The 23,558-nt window shown below is 39.6% G+C and overlaps 2 protein-coding genes across 4 annotated transcripts; both read right to left on the bottom strand.

The window, feature by feature from the left end:
* Positions 1 to 3,246: 3,246 nt before the first annotated feature.
* Positions 3,247 to 4,488, bottom strand: LOC142168191 (uncharacterized). The gene is made up of 2 exons (XM_075228847.1): positions 3,848 to 4,488; positions 3,247 to 3,694 (listed from the first exon to the last, which is right to left on the bottom strand). The coding sequence occupies exons 1-2, from the start codon at positions 4,486 to 4,488 to the stop codon at positions 3,247 to 3,249; spliced, it is 1,089 nt and encodes a 362-aa protein (XP_075084948.1).
* A 4,801-nt stretch (positions 4,489 to 9,289) lies between these two features.
* Positions 9,290 to 12,744, bottom strand: LOC107788992 (silicon efflux transporter LSI2). Of its 3 annotated transcripts, none has more exons than XM_016610745.2 (4): positions 12,385 to 12,744; positions 10,949 to 12,138; positions 10,665 to 10,854; positions 9,290 to 9,752 (listed from the first exon to the last, which is right to left on the bottom strand). In XM_016610745.2, the coding sequence occupies exons 2-4, from the start codon at positions 12,044 to 12,046 to the stop codon at positions 9,487 to 9,489; spliced, it is 1,554 nt and encodes a 517-aa protein (XP_016466231.1). In that variant the 5' UTR covers positions 12,047 to 12,138; positions 12,385 to 12,744; the 3' UTR covers positions 9,290 to 9,486. The 3 variants fall into 3 exon arrangements, with proteins under 3 accessions (XP_016466231.1, XP_016466232.1, XP_016466233.1); XM_016610746.2 differs by having other exon boundaries at positions 10,949 to 12,100; XM_016610747.2 differs by having other exon boundaries at positions 10,949 to 12,055.
* Positions 12,745 to 23,558: the final 10,814 nt, after the last annotated feature.

Here is a 23,558-nt window from a genome sequence, read left to right as displayed (position 1 = left end):
ACGCGTCCAGTCTGAACTCTTCCAATTCATTCATCTGCTCCAACCTGTGATCACCTGCAAGACTAAAATCAAGACTAAGCATCTTAATTGCCAAATAAGCCTTATGTTCTATATCAACAGGTAAGTGACACGATTTTCCATACATTAATTTGAATGGTGAAGTCCCTATGGTCGTTTTGAACGCAGTTCTATACGCCCATAGTGCTTCATCCAATTTGATAGACCAGTCTTTTCGGGAAGCATTAACCGTCTTTTCAAGAATTCATTTTAGTTCCCGATTAGCCACTTCAACTTGCCCACTAGTTTGGGTATGGTACGGGGTTCCTATTTTGTGTGTGACCCCACACTTAGACAGCAGTGCAGCAAACTGCTTATTCACAAAGTGTGACCCATTGTCACTGATGATCACTCGAGGTGTCCCAAAGCGGGTAAAAATATTTTTCCTAAGAAATTCACACACCACCCGAGCATCATTGGTCCTAGTAGGTATTGCTTCAACCCATTTAGAGACGTAGTCAATGACTACTAGAATATACTTATAAGAGTGCAACGTTGGGAACAAACCCATGAAGTCGATGCCCCAAACGTCAAAAATTTCACATACCATAATGGAGTTGAGCAACATTTCATCCTTCTTGCAAATGTTACCTGCTCTCTGACACTTGTTACATGAAGCTACATACGCCTGTGCATCTTTGTACAGAGTAGGCCAAAAAAATGCGGCTTCCATGACCTTTGATGCAGTGTGATTTCCACCATAGTGACCTCCAGGTGCTCCATCATGGCAATGAGATAGAATGCTTGCCATTTATCCTTCAGGCACACATTGTCTAATCATACCATCTGCACACAGTTTAAACAAGAACGGTTCATCCTAAAAATAACTTTTTACCTCACCTTGAAGCTTTCTTCTTTGATCACGAGTGAGGTCACGGGGTAACCATCCACTAGCCAAAACGTTGGCTATATCTGGATACTATGGCGGTCTTTCAGAAACCACTGCCATGAAAAAAATCTGCTCATCAGAGAACTCTTCCCTTATTTTGACTGTTTCAACTGGAGGCTTCTCAAGCCGAGATAGATGATCTGCGACTTGATTTTTCATGCCCTTCCTGTCTTTTATTTCCAAATCAAACTCTTGGAGAAGCAACACCCACCGGATCAGACGCAGCTTGGATTCTTTCTTACTCAACAAGTATTTCAATGCTGAGTGATCAGTGTGTACAATTACCTTGCTTCCCACCAAGTATGATCTAAACTTGTCAAAAGCAAAGACCACAACAAAAAACTCCTTCTCAGTAGTGGCATAATTTACTTGAGCATCATTCAATGTCCTGTTTGCATAGTAGATGAGTCTGAACATTTTATCTCTTCGTTGCCCCAGAATCGCTCCCACAGCCACATCACTCGCATCACACATTATCTCAAAGGGCTGCCTCCAAGCAGGTGTCACCATAATAGGAGCACTCACAAGTTTTTCCTTTATCAACTCAAATGCTCTTAGGCACTCCACATTGAAAATAAACTTGGCATCCTTTGCTAGCAATTGTGTCAATGGCTTGGTAATGTTGGAAAGGTTTTTTATAAACCTCCTATAGAACCCAACGTGTCCCAAGAAGCTTCTTATGCTCTTCACCGAAGTCGGGGGAGGGAGCCTAGCAATAACATCCACCTTAGCTTTGTCAACCTCAATTCCATGTGCAGTTACCTTGTGGCCCAGGATAATTCCCTCCTTTACTATGGAGCGACACTTCTCCCAGTTAAGAACTAAGTGAGTAGCTTCACAACGTTCAAGCACGAGCTTTAAATTCATCAAACAATCCTCAAAGTCATCACCAAAAAGGGTGAAATCATCCATGAACACCTCAAGACACTTCCCGTTTAAGTCGGAGAATATAGACATCATGCACCTCTGAAAAGTGGCAGGTGCATTACATAGCCCAAACGACATCCTCCCGTAAGCAAAAATACCCGACGAGCAAGTGAAGGTGGTCTTCTCAACATCTTCTGGGGCAATTGGTATCTGATTGTAGCCTGAATACCTATCCAGGAAGCAGTAACATCCGTGTCCAGCCACATTCTCGAGCATTTGATCAATAAAAGGGAGTGAAAAGTGGTCTTTCCTTGTTTTCTCATTCAGCCTTCTATAATCAATGCACATTCTCCATCATGTGACTGTTCTCATGAGGATCAATTCATTATCTTTATTTTTCACCACTGTCATGCCCCCCATTTTGGGTACAACCTGCAGTGGACTTGTCTACTGGCTGTTAGAGATGGGAAAAATTACTCCTGCATCTAGTAATTTGATGATCTCCTTGTGCACTACCTCCTCCAAATATTTGTTAAGCTTGCGTTGAGGTTGCACCACTGGCTTGCTATTTTCTTCCAGCAGGATTTTGTGCATGCATATGGCTGGATTGATTCCTTGAATATCAGCTATGCTCCAATCGATGGCCTTCTTGTACTTTGACAGCAGCTCCACCAGGTTTTTCTCCTGTGTACCTGTCAAATCAGAAGAAATAATCACAGGAAAGTTGTTAGTTTCAAGAAAAGCATATTTCAAGTGAGTGGGGAGGACTTTCAATTCCACATTGGGCTTAGAAGCCTCCTCTTTTATGTCCTCCTCATCAACCACTTGCTCATCCGTTTCAAGAGCTTCAGCCTCTTTCTTTACTTCAGGATCTTCATCATCCACTGTGCTAGACTGGGTAATACACCTCTTTAGAGTATCCCTCACAAGCTTATCAGAATTGTACTTCTCAGCCAGCTCCCCAATGATATCTAGCTTGAAACACGAGTAGGCAGATACCTCATCACTGGGGTATATCATCATTCTCTTCATCTGGAATACTACTTTCTCATTCCCCACTCTAAGAATAAGCTTCCCCTCATAAAGATCAGGGATGGCTCTACCTATACACAGAAATGGTCTCCCCAGAATTAAAGGTACCTCTTTGTTCACCTCCATATCCACCACAATAAAGTCGACGGGGAACACAAACTTGTCCACCCGCACTAGAATATCTTCAATAATTCCCTCAGGTAGAATGGTGGTTTGGTCGGCCAGTTATAGGGACACTGGTATTGATTGATCACTCCATGTTGACCTTCCAGTTTCTTGAATACAGACAGAGGCATTAGATTTATAGATGCACCTGAATCACAGAGAGCCTTGTCAAACTTTTCACTCCCCAACGAGCATGGTATGGTGAAGCTTCCTAGGTCCCCACACTTCTGAGGAATTTATTTTTGCAATATAGCACTGCAGTGGGCATTCAACTTGACCACCGTTGTCTCCTCCAATTTTCTCTTGCTAGACAGGATCTCCTTCAAGAACTTTGCATAAGCGGGTATCTGAGTGAGTACTTCTGTGAACGGTATGTTCACATAAAGTTGTTTGAGCATCTTCAAGAATCGCCCAAAACACTTGTCAAGTTTCTCCCGCTTCATCTTTTGAGGGAAAGGTAGAGCTGGCATGTGTCTGCTTTCTTCAATTTCTTGTTGCACCCCGCTATTCTGACTCTTTTGCTCTTCATTCTTTTCCTCTGATGGTGTCTCAGTCTGCTTGTGGACCACTTTCGATTTAGCCTTCACTATTGGATTAGTCAATTCTTTTCCGTTTCTCAGAGATACTGCTTTGATTGTTTCCTTCGGGTTCTTTTCAGTGTCGGATGGAAGAGTCCCAGGAGCCCTCTCAGACAACAAATTTGCAATTTATCCCATTTGCCTTTCTAAGTTCTGGATAGTTGTACCCTGAGTCTCGAATTTTTCATCTGTTTTGTTGATAAATGCCTTCATGGGATCTTCTATATTTGGCTGATTTTGCTGTGGTGGCTGGTATTACTGCCTCTGCTGGTTCTGAAAACCTGGTGGTCCCTGACCATGTGGTATGGGATTATTTTGCTGCCATGAATTCAAGGTCCCATTTGGCGAACTCCATGAAAAACCTGGATATTTTTGACCCATAGCATTAAAATTGTTCCCACCTTGGTAGTTCCCTCTATTAAAATTTCCCACAGCGTTGACCTCCTCAACTGTAGCTTGACACTCATGTGAAGGGTGTCCCATCCCATAGATATCACAACCCACCTGTGGTTGAGTTTGCACCTGAGCCAAAGGCAATTGCTTGATGTTTTTAGCCATTGCTGCAATTTGGGCATGCATTGCTACAGTCGATTCTAATTGGTGCACCCCTGCAGATGTTTTTCGATCCCCTTGGTCTGTGGACCATTGATCGGCATCTTCGGATAGTTCATTCAAGAGAGTAACAATCTCTTCCGGAGTTTTCTTCATCAGAGGGTCTGCAACTGCACTATTTAGCAATCTCCTTGATGACAGGTTTAAACTGTCCCAAAAGTCCTGAAGTTTCATCCATTGCTCCATTCCGTTATGAGGGCATCTCCGCAGCAGCTCCTTAAATCTTTCCCATGCTTCGAATACTGTTTCCCCTTCGCCTTGGCTGAAATTATGAATCTCCTTTCTCATCCTTCATGTCTTTGCAGCCGAGAAATATTTTTCCAAAAACTTGGTAGTCATCTCCTCCCACGTATGGATTAACCCTGTAGGAAAACTTCTCATCCACTACTTTGCATCATCCTTCAGCGAGAACAGGAATGCACTGAGGTATATAGCATCATGTGATGCTCCATTGTAGCGGAATATGTTCATTATTTCATCAAAGTCCATCAGATGGTTGTTGGGATCTTCATTGGGTTTGCCTATGAAGATGCAGTTATTCTGAATGGTTTGGATGACTCCATGTTTGAGTTCAAAATTGTTGGCATTGATGGGTGGAGGCCTCACACTATACTGTTATTGGTTGTACACCGGTCTAGCATAATCGCCCAGTGATCTCCCAGGCCTAGGTCTTGCATTTTCAAAGGCATCCCCAATAATTCGGTTGAGGTTGAGTCTTCGCTCTCAATCAACCGTTTCATCAGTAATTCTGCGGGACGCTTCATCTGCTGACCGAGCTTCCTGTTTCTGAGCTGCCTCTCTAGCAGCTAGGTCTACTATCTCTACATTGTTTACCATTTTATCCTGAGTTGAAGACTGACCCAACAACAATCCACTCACTCCTTTCTCTCTTTTCAGCTGCCTCAGGTGTTTGTCTAACTTTGGGTTGTATGGCACCAGGTCCTTTGAAGAGGATTGAGTCATACACCTCTAAACTTACCCTATTGCCTGCACACAGATAAAAAGAGCGTAAAAAAAAAGAAAATAAAATAAAATAAAGTAGTTTCTGAATTAGCACTGAAAACTAATTTAAACACTATTAGTCGCCAATCCCCGGCAACGACGCCAAACTTTGATGAGCACAAAACCGGCGTATAAACTTGGGCTCGCTAGTCAATGATAGTATAGTATTGAATCGTCTCCACAAGGATTGGTTTCAATAATGTTCTATTAATTCTCCAGCTTAACACTATCCAGGATAATCAACCTTTTGATTTATGTTATTATTGAATAGAAATAAACTACGATTATTAGCTGTAAGAAACTGATGATACCCGAATGATTAGTAAAAATAAAGGGATATCAATGAGAGAAGGAAGAGTGATGACAAGATATGTGATCAACTATTGTTCCGGGTAAATCTGTGCTAGATTCACTCTTAATTTCTATTGATTCTTTCGATTTCAACAGATGATTAAGCTACTTCAAAGATTTCAATTCTTCTTTCGAATGAATTTGATTCCCTTAGGTAACCCAATAACATGCCCTATGAATGTATGCACAAAATTAGTGAATGAACGATCTTTCGGAGAACACCTCTCGATTATTCTCATGGACTGGGTAAATCAATAACTCCTTAAGCTCTTTCGATTACTTCGAAAAGACGTAAAATCAACCCAATCAAGATAACATAAAGCCAATAGCAGTAAACTTCTCTTTCGATTAAAGTAAGACTACAATAAACCTTGCAATTCAATTAAGAATTCATTCATTAAAGTCGGGCAATTAACATAGAGTAAATCCCAAAACAATGATTTATTCACAACATCCGTCAACAACCCTAAGGAGACTTACTCCATGACGAAGAAAGTATTCAAAACAAGAGTACTAGAAGAACAAGAAGACATTATAATTCCCAAATTTCACCCAAACTCTCGTATTGAGTGAATTTGATCAAGTATATCGATTTCCCGTTGCTTCCGTCTTCTTCTCCCTCAAAAATCCCTTCCCAAAATCAAGATACCCTCTTTTTAGACGAGCTGGTCTTCATATAGGTCAAGGAAAGTCGCCCCCAAAATTATGAATTTAGCCCCGCATAATTTTTCCTCGGAGGGACGTGCGCGGCCGCGCACTTGGGCAGGTGACCGTGCATCTGGCCGCACACATTTGAAAGTTTCTGTGTGACTTGCGTGGCCCAGTGCGCGGCCGCGCACTTAGGCCATTTTTTGCTTTCGTTTTATTTCTTCTTTTTAAATGCGCGAACCTCCGTTGATCCTCGAATGAGCTCTCTATGTACTCCATAATCCTTTACTTGACCCCAACACTCCATATTAGCTCAAAATGATTCCGGACCCCATTGTAGCCCGAAATTTCTCCTGTAAAAACATAAATCAATTAGTCAGAGCAATTTACTACCATTTAGCACTCAAACATCAGTAAAGTGCAGCAAATTAGAATGCAAATAGTGGCCAAAACACATAGTTATAGCCTACCATCACCCAGCAGTCCCGCGAAAATACTCGGAGGGATGAAGAAGTTGCCATGAAACCGGGTGAGTTCGTGCATGGGGAAACCTCCGAGGTGATGAAGATGCTCGAACTATTGAGAAAATGGGTGGAGTCTAGTGAGAAAAATATAGAGGTCAATGATAAGAAGGTGGAAACGTATAACTCTAGGGTCAATCAGATCCCTGGAGCGTCGCCGATATTGAAGGGGCCGGATTCCAAAAAGTTCATTCGGAAGCCTTTTCCCCCGAGCGCGACACCAAAGCCGATCCCGAATAGGTTTTGAATGCCTGACCTTCCTAAGTATAATGGGATCACGGATCTAAATGATCATGTAACCTCCTATACATGCGCAATCAAAGGGAATGACCTGGAAGACGACGAAATTGGTTGGTACTGTTGAAAATATTTGGGAAAACCTTGTCCAAAGGGGCAATGATATGGTATCACAACTTGCCTCCAAATTCTATTGACTCGTTTGCCATGCTGGCAGATGCTTTCGTGAAGGCCCACGCCAGTGCCATCAAGGTCGAGACGAGGAAGTCAGACCTTTTCAAGATCAAGTAAAAGGATAACGAGATTCTTAGGGAGTTCGTGTCGAGGTTCTAGATGGAGCAGATGGATCTGCCACCGGTTGCAGATGATTGGTCCATCCAGGCATTTACACAAGGGATCAACCTCTGAAGTTCCGTGGCTTCTCAACAGCTAAAGAAAAACTTGGTAGAGTACCCGGCGATCACCTGGCCCGACGTCCACAATGAGTATCAATCGAGGATCAGAGTCGATGACGACTAACTTGGGGCCCCTTCGGGGTCTATTATCCCATCAAAACCGATGACAGGTCTAAGAGAATCATCGATCATGAGCCGAGGCTGGTCCGAGATCGATATCAGCCATACGACACGGATCGGAGGGGAAACGGATCCGGACGCCACCCAATAAGGAGCGACAAGAGAAATGATCGAGGATAGAGCAGCCAGGGCCTGATGAGCAAGAACAGGTTTGACAGGTCGCTCGGGAGTAAGGAGGCACCAAGATTATCGGAATATAATTTCAATGTGGACGCTGCAAGTATAGTGTCGGCCATAGGATGCATCAAAGTGACCAAGTGGCCAAGACCATTGCAGTCCGATCATGCACAAAGAGATCCTAGTTTGGTGTGTAAGCACCACGGTACTCACAATCATAGGACCGGAGATTGTCGACATCTAAGAGAAGAAGTAGCTCGATTGTTCAATTATGGGCACCTTCGAGAATTCCTGAGCGAGCAAGCCAAAAACCACTTCAGAAACAGGGACGCCAACAAACAGGTCGAACAAGAGGAGCCCCAACACGTAATCAACCTGGTCATTGAGGAAGTTGATGGCCAATAATAAAATGCACCAAAGTTTCTATCACGAGAGTAAACCGCACCCGGGATTACGTCACGGAAGGAGCCATCTCATTCAGCGATGAAGACGCCGAGGGCATCGTCCAGCCTCACAATGATGCATTGGTAATATCCGTGCTTATCAATAAATCTCGAGTTAAACGTGTGTTGATTGATCCAGGTGACTCGGCCAACATTATTAGATCGAGGGTCGTAGAACAACTGGGGTTGCAGGATCAAATTGTACCAGCGGTCCGGGTATTGAACGGATTCAATATGGCGTGCGAGACCACGAAATGTGATATAACTTTACCGGTAAACAATGTCGGGACCACCCAAGAAACAAAGTTCTACGTGATCGAGGGGGATATAAGGTACAAGGCCTTGTTCGGAAGGTCGTGGGTTCAAAACATGAGAGCGGTGCCTTAGTTAAAAATAAGGGTATTTTTGAACCAAAGTATAACGGTAGGGGTATAAATACCCCAATAATGTAACGGAGAATAAGTTTAAATAATTTTTGAAAGTAAAGGAATATATTTGGCTCTTTGCCGTAAAATAAATACCAAGGAAATTCTTTATTTCTCTCCTTTTTTTTTCTTTTTTTTTTTGGTCATGGCAACGATTACGCAAAATCAAACTATAAAAAGAAGTATTTTTTAAATTATTAACGCTACTTTGTTCTCAATTTAAGAATTTATGGAGTTCACATATTCACATATTAAGTATATAATAAAAAGAATAAATAATTAGTTTCTCAAATGGTCAGGTTAAGTTAATGATGGAGTAAAGTCACTTTTTTTATTTGCTCTTCATTAACTTGCTTAATCCAACCTTATGAAAAATCAGTTCAGACAGAAAATCAACCTAATAGTGCTGGAAAGATGATGGTGGTGTTTACCCTTAAAATGGTATAGTTAAATTTATAATGTGACTACAGCATTCAATGAGCAACCGTTACAAATAATCTTTACATTAATTCCCAACCGTTGTGCAGCCATCAAGGTGGTATGCCACGTCACCCACTAAATTCATTGAATACAAAATTGATCCCCTCCGAAAGATAATGAGAAGAAACCAAAGGAATTGACGCCCTGTCATCTTGATCAACACCTATACAAGGAAGCCGTAACATGATGGATTATCTCACCTTAACATGGACTAGTCCCATCAATTAACTAAACAAGACCAACAAAAGATTACAGAAAAAGAACTTAATGCTGGATTAGTGAGATCTGGATAGATGGAATACTCTCTTGTTTATAAATTTTTGTTTCTTGTATCTCAGTTTGAAAGTGGTAATGCTGAAAATTTAAAGAAACTGTACAGTTCATAAATACCTTTCCATGAATCAACATTTAAACAAGAATGAGAGATGCATTTGACAATCCATTTTGAAGCTTATATATGAACACAAGTACAGTGGCTAAATATGTGTCATCCTCCAATAAGAATCAAACCAATGGCTGTAATAATAAGCGTAGATGGAACTCCAAATTTCAGATGACTCCAAAATGACAGATTGTAGCCGAAGTGTTGAGCGCGACGAGCCTGCTCACATACTATTAAGTTTGCTGCTGAGCCTAAGAGTGAAAGATTCCCTGCGACAGTGCTGACCCAGGCTAAGATGAGCCATGCTTTCTGCTCGCTAGCCGGAGATATTGCAGCTGCTGATGCAGCTACGCGTGCTCCAAGCAGCAAGACTGACACCAAGTAAAAACATGCCATTATACACTGGATCAACAACCATTCTTATCACCAGCGTTATCACTATTTAACTGTAATAACTAGAGAATTGTGCAACAATAAGGAATATCATGTTAACTCAAACGGTTTAGTTAGGAGGAAAGTTACAAGGCAATATTTGGGCAGATTAATGAAACAGTGTTAATAGATCATATATCAAACTTCTATATATTGTCAAACACCCCAAGGTTCATCAGCTGGTTGTCTATTCATAAATTATTGAGGAAGAAGCAGAAGGCGCTATACTCATTTACAGAACTGAAGTTGCTGTGATTTTCTTCTTTAGGACTGTTGGTTTTTTAAAAGATGGGGCAGTAAAATGATTAAAAGTATTGATTGAAAATGTCTCTCAACAATTTTATTAAGCATGACAAGGCTTTAAATAGCCAATTAGGAACAAAAATCCACATAATTTAAAATTCAAAAAACCTAAAATATCTCAACTAACTTAAACAATCTTAATAGAAATTCATATTATACAGTATGATTTTAACTCACATTTAGGCAAGAGATTATGCTGACCGCTTGATTTACTTTTTGTCATGGTTCTCAACAGACTAGTAACCATAGGAGAATGAAAGATTTGTTTTTCGAGTGAACATCTAGGTAAAATTCAGTTCCCAACTAAAGGCAAGTAATCCCAGAAGAAACTGTTTTACTCCTTTTGGGTTTTAATCGTTTCTTTTTCTCCTTTCCCTCCCTTTAGGATTTCACAGAGCAGCCTTAGCCACTTGTCTATATATTGTTTGTACACACGTGTTGGCGAACAATTGTATCTCGTAAAGCATATAGTAGATGAAGAATGAAATGCGAGCATATGTAAAAAAAAAAGGGTTAATTTGGGGCTCAAAGAGTGCAGAGACACACACCAGTAGGCACATTTGAAGCCACATTTGACAGAACTAGTATGACCAGAGCAAGAACTGCTATTCCCGCAGCATGATCTATCTTGGAATATGGCTCCATAAGATCCCAAAGAGCACTTGGAATCCCAGTTTTGTTAAAGCCATCAACCGTGATGAACATACCACAGAAGAATATCAAGAGTGAATAGGAAACCTGTACAGTCGAATGAGCAGAATGAATAAGCTTTTATCTGGTGTATATGTATTAGTACATCAACACTTAACAGATGAAGAGGGAAATCAGTTACCTTTTCTAAGCATGGCCTAGCATCTTTGAAATCAAGAACGACGAGTACAAGTGCTGCAGTGATAGCAGTCCAAGACATATTCAGACCCATTAGCAAAGCTATTAGCATCCCAATGGTAACCAGATAAACACATACTTTCCACAACATATTTTTCCATTTCTCCTTTTCGTCATAAGATGTGAAATTTTCATCTTCATATTCATCAATTTTTGAAGACACATTCTCTTCTGTTTTCTGTACTGATCCATCATTTGGTCCTTCTTTCGAGGCATTTTGTATTTCACTTTCTCCAAAATTGCCACGATTTCTAAGTGTCTCAGCATGATTCCTAGGAGAGCTGCTGATAGTCATAGAATCCAAGGCATTGTTCAATTCTTGAGAATTCGAGGAATTAAGATGTGACATTGTTGCTGGAGAAAACCGATGGGAGACTACTTCTTCCTCAGGAACTACGTCTTCCACATCCTTATGGACAGACAACACCTTCCAATACATACAAAGAAGCAGCACGGCATTAACAACTACGCCGACAAGCAGTGCAGGAAGAATTCCAAATAAAAACTTCCCGAAAGATATATTGCTTTGTACTGCTATGACTAAGTTCTGGGGATTCCCAATTGGAGTTGCAGATGATCCAATATTTGCACTTGAGGCTAGAGCTAATAGGAAGGGATGGGGTGGAAGATTTTGTTGCCTAGCTATTTTCAACACAAACTCGGTTAACACAACACAAGAAGTATCGTTGGTAAAAAAGGCGCTTGAAACGGCTGAAATCAAGCAAATTCGACAAAGTAAATCCTTAGCTCCCTGGCTCTTCCAAGCCAGCAATTTACCCAAGTATTTAAACATGTCTGCTCTTTCTAGATAAACACTAACAACCATAGTCCCAAAGAGAAGGCCTAAAATTGGAAGATCGATAGCAGCATACGCTTGATCTGGAGTCAAGACTCGACAAAGGACCATGAGCATAGCCCCAAGGAGAGATCCTGCAGTTCTTCCAATAGGCATGAAAGGGACAGCAGGGAAAACTGCCAATACCCAAAAGATAGCAAAGGCAATTGAACCAAGAACCACTTTAACAGTTGGTTCCATAGCCATTTTTTGTACCTTAGTATAAGTCCAAACTCCGATTGTCAGAACATTAATTGGCAGCTAGAAGAAGAATCAGAGCTGATGCGAGTTAGCTCTTTCTGAACAAGTTATGTAAAACACATCAAGATCAAATGAATCACAAAATAACACAAAAAAGTTCTAACATCCAAAAACAAAATTTTCAATCTGGAGTTATAAGTGGGGTCCCTCCTAGGAAGTTAGGATCTTAGATCATTCAATAGAATCAGAGTAAGTTCAGTTTCTTTCACAGCTCAAAAAGATCTATAAATTTGTATCACAACACAAACATTTATGCCCAAAAAAAGAAAGATTAGAAAACTCACTTTGACCAAAAAAGCAAGTGTACTTTCTACTGAATCTTTAGCCAAAAAGGTTGTGGGATGCAAAGGGGTTCTTTGGCATTACTCTCTGTTCGTTTCAGATGCTGTACTCTGGATTTGAATAGGAGTACTTATTTAGCAACAGTTTGAAAAGGGAACTGATCCACATTTCACCATTAACTTTTTAAAAGGTAAAGAACAGAATCAATTTTGGTTCACCACTTGTCAGCATGGTTTTCAGTAAAATACACACCGACTCTACGGCACATGATTACTCGTTTATATAGTACTGTAATGTAATTATTTATGAATCAATAAATCTGCCGAGAACTGATATTGACAGGGAGCTATTTTTCTGCTTCAGCAGTTAAACGAGTTTGCTTAATCATGTATCATTGATTATGATATTTCCTAGTAATATGTAAATGTTTCTTGACTTGTTTGCTTTTATTTTAACTTATCCCCCATACCCACGACGCCCCCACACCACTTACCTAAACGGGAAAAGAAAATTTGAAAATGAAACTCCTTTGTCCATACAAAATATTTTCTCTTTTTTTTTCCCCAAATTTTTTGTTTGGTTAAAATTTTGGACATGAGTTTCTGAATTTGAAAATGTGGGTTTTACCACTTTTTTATATAAAATTTTATTTTTGCTCACAGAAATGCAATATTGTTTTCAAGTGAAATATATAATCAAATACAATTTCAAGTTCCAACAGTACTTGAAAAAAATATTTTTTTAATATCCAAACGCCTATAAAATCATTTAAGTCTGTGGCTGCCAATAGGTTCGTTATGGTCATTATATTTTCTATTTTCTCTCATTTACGTGATTGAATTTACCACAACCCAAAATCAAGAAAAGTGACAAGCCGTAGTAGTTTAGTTGCTGAATAATATCATGACTCATGAGAGGTTCTTATAATATTTGTAGTTTATAATGAGTGAACTACTATAAATTATTATATCCGGTTGTGGTTCCGTCTCATCAACAAACTTTATCTTCGACTCTTTCGCGATTTCAGAATTTCTTGTTCTATTTTTGTGGAGAAACAACTTTAGGACAAGTATTTGCAGTGCAAACAACAATTTAGAGAAGGAGCTTAATTAGAATAAAAGATAATCAGACCAGAGATCCCTGTAATATTTCTTATTAAACTATCAGATCTAGATACTGCGATATAATATTACTTTCCACGTCCCAATTTGCAAACTCAATTAACTGAACTAGTATCGTAATGGTAAAATTTATTCGCGTACAATATTTATATCAAATTAATAAATGCATGACATGTGTTTGCGTATAGATTTCTGTCACTTAATCATGATATATATATATATATATATATATTGTCACGATACAAAATCCCTCCTTAGGAGTCGTGATGGCACCTAGTCTCCAAAATTAGGTAAGTCGGGCACTCAATATTATTTAAAACAATTAAAGCATGAAATAACGAAAAAAGAGTAATACATGCCAAAATGGCAAATACTCAACATAATGTCCCAGAACTAGGTGGTACAGAGTCTCAAGCTCTAACTGAATACACGAGATTAATCTCAACTATAATACTGTGTGAAATACATAAACAATAGAAATGAAACAAGGGGGTGACTCAGAGGCATGTGGTCGGATCATGCAGGGATACCTTGAAGTCTCCGGTGTGTGCAATGCCTCATTGCCGATCAGTCCTGTCCGAGGTACCTAGATCTGCACAAAAAGATGTGTAAAAGCGTAACATGAGTACACCACAATCGGTACTCAGTAAGTTTCAAGACTTACCTCGGTGGAGTAGTGACGAGTTTCAAGTCGTGTGGTGCTCGCTAGACAAATAACCTTTACAATGAATATGTTGAAGAAAACTGATAATTGAGGTATAATTGAATTCAATAATCACAACCCCTCTAGAACATGTATTAACAACTCAATGTAGTAAAACCCATTTTGATCACGAAACAACAAATAAATGTGAGGCATGTGATGTCATGGGCTGCTTTCCATCATCGACCCATGACCCCTTGGACGCGCCCCGTGGCGTCCCGGCAAGCCTCCCAACGCCTAGCGCCACGGTCGGCCCCGTGGTCTCGGCAGCGCCAAGTGACAAGCGAGCATGCGCCTCTGTCGCCCCACCGATAATCAATGCCAGCGCCCAGCGGCTGGCCAATGCCATTAGTGTTGCGCGCATCGACAATGCCGCGCACACAAATCATCATGTTGCCATCAGCGCCGCACACCCAGACAGTGCCCCGCGCGCAGACCCAATGCCAAGCACCAGCACCCAGCCGCTGGCAGATCCAAATAGTGCCGCGCGCGCCTACAGCAATGCACGCGCAGACCCTGCTGCTCAAGACAAAGTTGCTGCCATCGGACTTGCTTCAATAGAAGACTAAGTCCTTTTCATTGTAATTATAGAGTAGTTTTACTTCATTCATTTTCAGTGTGCTTCTACAGCTTTCTTAGGTCAACTCATGTAACTTTGGTTTTTTTTTAAGCATTATTAAGGGGGACCAAAGCATTCAAACATTCAAGCATTCAAACAATTCTCTGTACTGGTGTCTCCCCCCGACACCGCATTTCATCTTGTAATAGCTTTCATCATCATCAATACAATCATCAGCTTTCATCATCAATTGCTCATTTTCCGCTGCTCAATTGCTCACGACATTGGTTTTCCCGTACGGCACTGACAATCTAGTCTAGCGTACGGCGAGGGCCTCAGTTGGTGCATAGCAACCGCACTGACATCGGTTGCTTAGCCTTACGTTGCCCTTCCAAGGAACTTTAGGAAGGCGCCGCATAACAGATGTAATGTCAAATACAACCATAAACTCAGGTAAGTGCCAAACGTAAACTTTTAGAAACAATTATGAAATAAGAATAACAACTCCGTCTCAACACAAACACAAACAATGAGGAAACCCCGAAATATCACATAACATCATCAAAATGCCACCCTTATTACGCTGCATGTGCAAATAAAATGGTATGCCACCCTTATTTTGTCTTATGCGCATATAGCCACCCTTATTAAGCCATGTGGGCAACGCGAGATAACACCACCCTTATTTCGCCCCCACGCATACAACCATAGACAAAGAAATCGCACGGTAAAACCTCATGCTAACACCCTCAATCAATCCGCTCAATATGTCCATGAGTGCCACGGTATCACAAAACGATAATGCCAAGTGCCACAATATCACAACAATAGTACTAAAGTGTCATCAAAGTAAAAGTTCATAACTTTCAACAATCGTGCACGAGGACATAACAAATAATCATAGAAGCAGAGAAATATTCAATAGATAAAGCATGTCTATGGCTGTGTCAATGAAATGGGCATGGTCAAATAGTCATAAAGTAATTTCACTAGTTTCTTATAAAGTTTATTATCACATTAAGGCATATTAATGGCCTACGGTCTATTCCGGTCAAAATCAAATATAGTGCCCGTATACACGCTCATCACATCATCTACACACCACTTACCACATCATAGAAATCAACAATTAGGGCTAGCACCTAAGGAGTATTCCCTCCCCCCCACAAGGTTAGACAAGAACTTACCTCAAACAAGCTAAATCAGTTCACTAACAAGCCCTTCCCGTTCAAATCCACCTCTCGACGGCTCGAATCTAGCCAAAATAACTTAATATCATAAATAAAAATCATTGGAAACGTGTCTAGATAATAAATATTCGATCTTTAATTAAAAAAATGTCAACCTCGGGCCCGCACCTCAAAACCCGACAAAACTCACAAATTCCGAACATCCATTCCGATATGAATCCAACCATACCAAAACCATCCAATTCCAAACTTAAATCAGCCTTCAACTCATCAATTTATGTTTTAGAAAAGGTTTTACAAAAATCTCAATTTTTCCAATTCAAATCACTAATCAAACACTAAAATTGAGGTTGGAATCATGAAATAATACCAAATATGAGTCAAAACACCCCAATCTAAATCGTAAAAATCCCCTCCAAAATCGCCCAAAACCGATCTCTCTAACTCAAAATGTGGTAAAATAACCAAAACCCTCAAAATAGAGTATTAAATATATCTGCCCAGACATACTCATCATGATCACAGAAAAGCTCTCTCGAAGACCAAACTTACCTAGCTGCCAAACCGTTCTTCGCGAACGCGACATACTAGTCGCGAATGCGGTGACCAGCTACATAGTCCCTAAGTGATCGCGACTCCTCAAACGCGAACGCAAAGGGAAAATGCTTGATGAGCCCTTTCCTCTTTTCCTTCTACACGAACATCTCACATAGCTGGCGAACGCGTAAGAAACAGTCTCCCAAGCTTCTCGAATGCGGTCCTGACTTCCCGATCGCAAAGAATAAATGTCTGCCACCAAAATGACTCTACCCGAATGCGACTCCTTAGTCGCAATCACGATGAAGAAAACCATATATCTGCTAACATCAATCTAACACAAAAGGAAATGGACTGTAGCCCATCCGAAATACATACGAGGCTCCCGGGATCCCGTTCAATCACACCAACCGGTCCTAAAACATAACATAAACCTATTTGAGGCCACAAATCACACCAAACACCATCAAAACTACAAATCACACCTCAATTAAAGCCTAAGGAAACTAATGAACCTTCCAAATTCAAAATTTGCGCTGAACAAGCCTAAACAACTCGGAATAACCTCAAATTTTGCATGCAAGTCCCAAATGAAAAAACTGACCTATACCAACTCTCAGAATCACAATCCGCTCCCAATATCAATAAAGTCAACCCTCGGGTTAAACCTATTGACCACACCCAACTCTAGTCCTAAAAAGAATAAGCGGTCGCTGCAAATATAATCTGGTCTAAAAGTCCAGAGTCGAATCCCACAGAGAACTAATGTTTTACTATCACTGTTCAATATCACTTAGAAGACAAGCTCGAACAATTCCTAAGTTATAAATATTAAGTTTCTTATATCTAATTAACTAACAAATTAAAGTAGTAGATTAATAACTAAAGATACTACGGGTTGGAGAAAAGATTAAGGAGGTGTAGAGTTATGATTTTTCCAATTGTCGGAATCCTTCCCGCTACGTCTTCTATAATTTCGCCTAGGTATTCTCTAACGACCGTGAGTACTTCAGGTGTCATAATTCTCTCTCTCGAAACTACCACAATTTACTAGATATATTCTCTCGAACTACGCTAGTTGGCACTAATTCACCGCTCACTACGATCGCACCAAGGTTTCGTTATCTCTAATCCCGCCTTTAAACCCGCAATATTGATCTCTCATATACGTTAGGAGTGACGTTGTTCAACAACCACCTAAATATGTACTCTTTTTCAAGCAATACATAATAAATAGGCACTGTTAATTGAGATCTCTTCAATTAACTGCAGTAAACACGTAGTTGAACAAGTAGAAAATTCTAACAGTTTGATTATATCAAAACGTATCAAGCATTCATCCTACAAAATATTTTATCAAAATTCTAGACAAAAAATTAGCTATTCATAATAGTATGCAGAACTACAATACTAGAATTCATAACCAATAATGAAAATTGGAAGAAGAAAGTGAAAAACTCGTAGAAGAATTCTCCGCCTTACTCCTTGTGCGTTCTTGCCTCCTTAGGTCGATTCCCTCTCTAATGATGTCTTTCCAATAGTGTCTAACCCTTAAAAAACTAACATTTAGGGTATTTATAGGGTAAGGGCCGAATTTACATGTCCAATACTAATGAGGAATTAAACTTGTTTTTCGGATGACATTGTTTGCGTCTTGCACTGCCTGTAGTACTATCGTTTCGGTGCAAGGCACTATCTGTAGCACTGTCTTTTCGGCGCAAGGCACTGTCTATGGCACTGATGACAGTGCCCTGGACAATGCCTTGCACTGTCTATGGCACTGTTGTTACTGTGCAAGGCTCTGTCTATGACACTGAATTTTCGTTGCCTTGCACGTCTTCTTTTATTGCTCCATTTTGTAGCTCCGAGGTACCATTTCATGCAACCTTTCTCTAATTCATGTCCAAGATTTCCTACACATAATATAAGTTCTATTAAGCACAATCGTCGCACAAATTATCATTTAAACAACAAGCAAGTAGGGTAAATAATATCAAAATATATGTAATTATCTCACAACATCAACACTCCACACTTAAATGATTCTCGCCCTCGAGTCAACCAACTAAATACTTCCTCATCTCAGACCCTACTAAGCACACATTTTCAACATACTACACCTATGGCCATGGTTGATAGCAACAATTAAGTTCTAGCATATGCTGTCAAAATACATTTCCCATACTTATACTCAATTTCAAACATCCAATAAGGAACAACATGATTGTAACAACCCTAGCCTCGTAGACTAACTCAATGTCACAATGCACTTGATGCTTGAATTCTTAATCTAACAGAGAGGTCTAATAACGTTACCTATCTTTTTGTGAAACCATGTGGCCTCACAATAAAACAAAGAGTAAGTAGTCCACACATCCAAATCACATGATCGAATATAGTTTAAGGACTCACACATATGAAGAAAAATCACTCACTCTCTCAAAGAAGTCACATGCACGCAAGAGGTACCATAGTCTTGCCCATTATGTAAACCTCTACTAATGTAGGTCCTCTCGGTCTGAAATCAACTAGGATTTTATTATGGTTGTAATGTGGGCTAAGGGACGGGTAGGATATATTTGAGATATAGTGGCTAACCCTCCTAAGCACTTTAACATATCACGTATTCAACTTTAAGCGCAAAATTCCTTCAATCCATTTTAATCATCACAAGATAGCTCACCCCAGATTATTTTTCCTTCTTCTTTACGCACTGCTTCAGATCACATCCACTAGCAAAAAAATAAGAAACCTTTATTTATTCATTTATTCTTTTTTTGTTGTATTTTTGCCTTGCCGCTAGTGGACTTTTATTTAAAGCACAAGTGCACATCTCTTCCTTCTATTGGTTCCACTCAAAAGCTACCCCAAGTTTCCTCATTACTTCTTTCTAGCATTCTCTTTATAATTCAAGTGATTTAAGAGGTATAAGGATCAAAGCAATTCAATTAAGAACAAAAGGGGATAGGCTTGTAATGCGGGTGCCAAAAGAAAGGCTTATAGGCTCAAAAAGGTATCTAGTGATGATTTTATTTGTGATAAGAAACAAAACTCAAAAAGATCAAAGAAAGCCTAACATCACTTTTCAAATCGAGTAACACCTAGGACTTCGCTTCATTTCACATTCCGGGCAAGTTCTAGACTCAAATGCAATAACATGGACTGTACAAAGAACTCACTTCACACATGGCACATGACTCCCTAAGGACGGTCCCATTCCGACTCTCAATCAAACAAGTATTCACAAAGCCAAGAGATATATTAAGCATAAAGCACAAAGTGAACACAAGTAAAGAAACTGAGACATAGGAGTTATATCACATGCTATTCATTTTTACCAAGGCATCATCATATATTTAAATCTAAGGGAAGGTGAAACACATGCCAGAACCTAAGTATGCAACCATCAAACAAGTCAAAAGGTTCAAATCACATCAGTTCTTCTCCTTTATTTCCTAAATACTACTCTAAAAGTAAAAAAAATAAAAAAATAAAACTACTACATGATTCAAGTTAGATCCCATGGAAAAGAACCGAGGCACTAAGAAAAACAACGGGGGATTATTACTACATAAGGAAAATAAAAGACTTGTTTTTTGTTTTTTTTTTCTAATGTTTTTTGTATTTTTTGTTTAGACTTAAATCCTTCACGAAAACTGTCTAGGAGATCCATCGTTGGGAAAAGTCCAAATTCTTTTTCTAAAAACAATTATCAATTAGACTAACACAACTAAAATAGCATAGAAAGTCACCCAGACAATCTCCTCACCCCACACTTAAAATTGTGCATTGTCCCCAATGCACAACATAATAATTAAAGGGTAAAAGAAACTCCCTAGTAGGCCAAAGGCTGAAGCACTAGCAGCTCATGGGGTACTCAGACTTCTCCCGGGTTTGTTTTCCTTTGTGTGAGCACCCTACACTTAGTTCTAACCATCTTGCTTGTTGTTGCATCATTCCAATAGCTATGCTTCCCATGCTTCTAAAAAATAAATAATGACACTACAAAAATAATACAATAAGAAAATAATTATAAAAACTAAAAATAAAAGAAAGCAGTAAAGTTGGGTTGCCTCCCAACAAGCGCCTGATTTAATGTCGCGGCACGACGCGAACCACTTTCTGCCTCCACCTCGAGCTTATGAATTGAACCCCCAATTTGGCTTCAGGTTTTCGGTTATACTCCAGGGGTGGTGGAACTAATCTAATTGGCCCAAGCAACCATTGTACTATTCTACACTTCTTGGTTTTTAGATGAGGTATGTAGTCCTGTCTTTCTGGCAAGAAAAATTCCAGAATGTAGACACCTTGTTCCTCATTCCTTGACTCCCCAATCAACTCTAATGACTCTATTTTCATATCGTCATCCAAGCACAATGTGTAACAATGTTTGGAGTGAGGTCCAATGCGCTCAAACACATGAACTTCAGGACTTTCAGCATCCTCAACATCAATGATACTAGAGTCAACAAAATTTATATCCTCAATGTCCTTGGCTGACTCTAGTCTCACTTCTTCAACATCGACATCCTCAAATTGTAGTTGTCTAGGTTGTTGATGTTCTAATCTGACCTCCTCAATTAGCATTTCAAATTCTCGCTCTTCTTGGCTACTATCCCCAAAATTGGCTTGCTGAGCATTAAAAGCTTCAACCACTTGACTCACTTGAGCCTCCAAGTTCCGAATAGTTGCCTTTCTATCTGCAGTTGTTTCTCATTATTTTGTTCCAGAAGGCACTTTAACATATCCTTGATCTCCTTCAGGTCCGCATCCCCAGGTTCTTTGTTCCTATTAACTTCACATGAAAAAGTAGAACCATCATAGTAAGGGGTTGGAGGAGGATAAGAAATATAAGCACAACCATGAAAATGAGCATTTTTACCACCACACATATCACACACATTACACAAATAAGATTGAGTTGGTGCACATAACTCGCTCTAGGGAATATTTTGATAATTTTGACACGGGTGGTTTCCTTCACAATATGTATGAGGATAAATAGTCGAATTATCTACACCTAAATCCCCATAATTCCAAGATGTCATGTTTTTCAAATCAACAGTTAAAATAAAATAAAAAAACAAAAACAAAACAAAACAAAATAAAAGTTCAAACTTGAAACCTAGTAATATATACAGCTACAACTACACCGTTAGTTCCCCGGCAACGGCGCCAAAATTTGATCACGCCCAACTCTAGTCCTAAAAAGGATAAGCGGTTGCTGCAAATATAATCCGGTCTAAAAGTCCATAGTCGAATCGTACAGAGAACTAATGTTTCACTATAACTGTTCAATATCACTCAGAAGACAAGCTCGAACAATTTCTAAGTTATAAATATTAAGATTCTTATATCTAATTAACTAACAAATTAAAGTAGTAGATCAATAACTAAAGATACTACGGGTTGGAGAAAAGATTAAGGAGGTGTAGAGTTATGATTTTTCTAATTGTCGGAATCCTTCCTGCTACGTCTTCTATAATTTTGCCTAGGTATTTTCTACCGATTGTGAGCACTTCGGGTGTCGTAATTCTCTCTCGAGCAACTACCACAATTTACTAGACATATTATCTAGAACTATGCTAGTTAGCACTAATTCACCGCTCACTGCGATCACACCAAGGTTTCGTTATCTCTAATCCCGCCTTTAAACTCGCCGTATTGATCTCTCATATACGTTAGGAGTGACGTTGTTCAACAACCACCTAAATATGTACACCTTTTCAAGCAATACATAATAAATAGGCACTGTTAATTGAGAGCTCTTCAATTAACTGCAGTAAACACGTAGTTGAACAAGTAGAGAATTCCAACGGTTCAATTATATCAAAACGTATCAAGAATTCATCCTACAAAAGGATTCATCAAAACCCTAGATAACAAATTAGATATTCATAATAGTATGTAAAACTACAATACTAGAATTCATAACCAATAATGAAAATAGGAAGAAGAAAGTGAAAAACTCGTAGAAGAATTCTCCGCCTTGCTCCTTGTGTGTTCTTGCCTCCTTAGGTCGATTCCCTCTCTAATGATGTCCTTCCAATAGTGTCTAACCTTTCAAAAATTAACTTTTAGGGGTATTTATAGGGTAAGGGCCGAATTCACATGTCCAATACTAATGAGGAATTAAACTTGTTTTTCGGATGGCATTGTTGGCGCCTTGCACTGCCTGTAGCACTGTCTCTTCGGTGCAAGGCACTGTCTGTAGCACTGCCTTTTCAGCGCAAGGCACTGTCTATGGCACTGATGACAGTTCCCTTGACAATGCCTTGCACTGTTTATGGCACTGTTGTTACTGTGCAAGGCTCTGTCTATGGCACTGAATTTTCGCTGCCTTGCACGTCTTCTTTTATTGCTCCATTTTGCAGCTCTAAGGTACCATTTCATGTGACTTTTCTCCAATTCATGTCCAAGCATTCCTACATATGAAATAAGCTCAATTAAGCACAATCGTTGCACAAATTATCATCCAAACAACAAGCAAGTAAGGTAAATAATGTCAAAATATATGGAATTATCTCACAACATTACCTATCAACCTTCCAAACTTTCAACTTTCCATCTTTCGCCAAAAAGCATTAAATCAATCTACCTACCTCAAAGTTCAAATTCGGACATACGTCTATGTCCTAAATCACCATAGGAAGCTATTGGAACCATCAAAACTTCATTTCGGAGTCATCTACCCCAAAGTCAAACTCAGGTCAACTCTTATAACTAAAGCCTCCAACCAAGGGACTAAGTGTCCCAAATCAATCCAAAACCCTCTCGAAAATACACCAATCACCCTGGAAAGTCACGTAACCATAAAAACACACATATAAAACATCAAATAGGGGAAACATGCTAAATTACTAAAAACGACTAGCCGAGTCGCTAAATTCTCTCCCTTTTAAAAGAAACATTCATCCTCAAATCAGTATAGAGACATATATAAAGTGCCAAAAAGTTGAGGATAATGACTACGCATGTCGTGCTCGGTCTCCCAGGTCGCCTCCTTGACCGGTTGACCCCTCCATTGAACCTTCACTGAAGCAATATTCTTTAACCTCTACTTCCG

The sequence above is a fragment of the Nicotiana tabacum genome, chromosome 13 (assembly GCF_000715075.1).
Source record: "Nicotiana tabacum cultivar K326 chromosome 13, ASM71507v2, whole genome shotgun sequence".
NCBI classification, from domain to species: domain Eukaryota; kingdom Viridiplantae; phylum Streptophyta; class Magnoliopsida; order Solanales; family Solanaceae; genus Nicotiana; species Nicotiana tabacum.
Note: the sequence above shows the minus strand (reverse complement) of the source record. Positions and strands in the feature narration are given on the sequence as shown.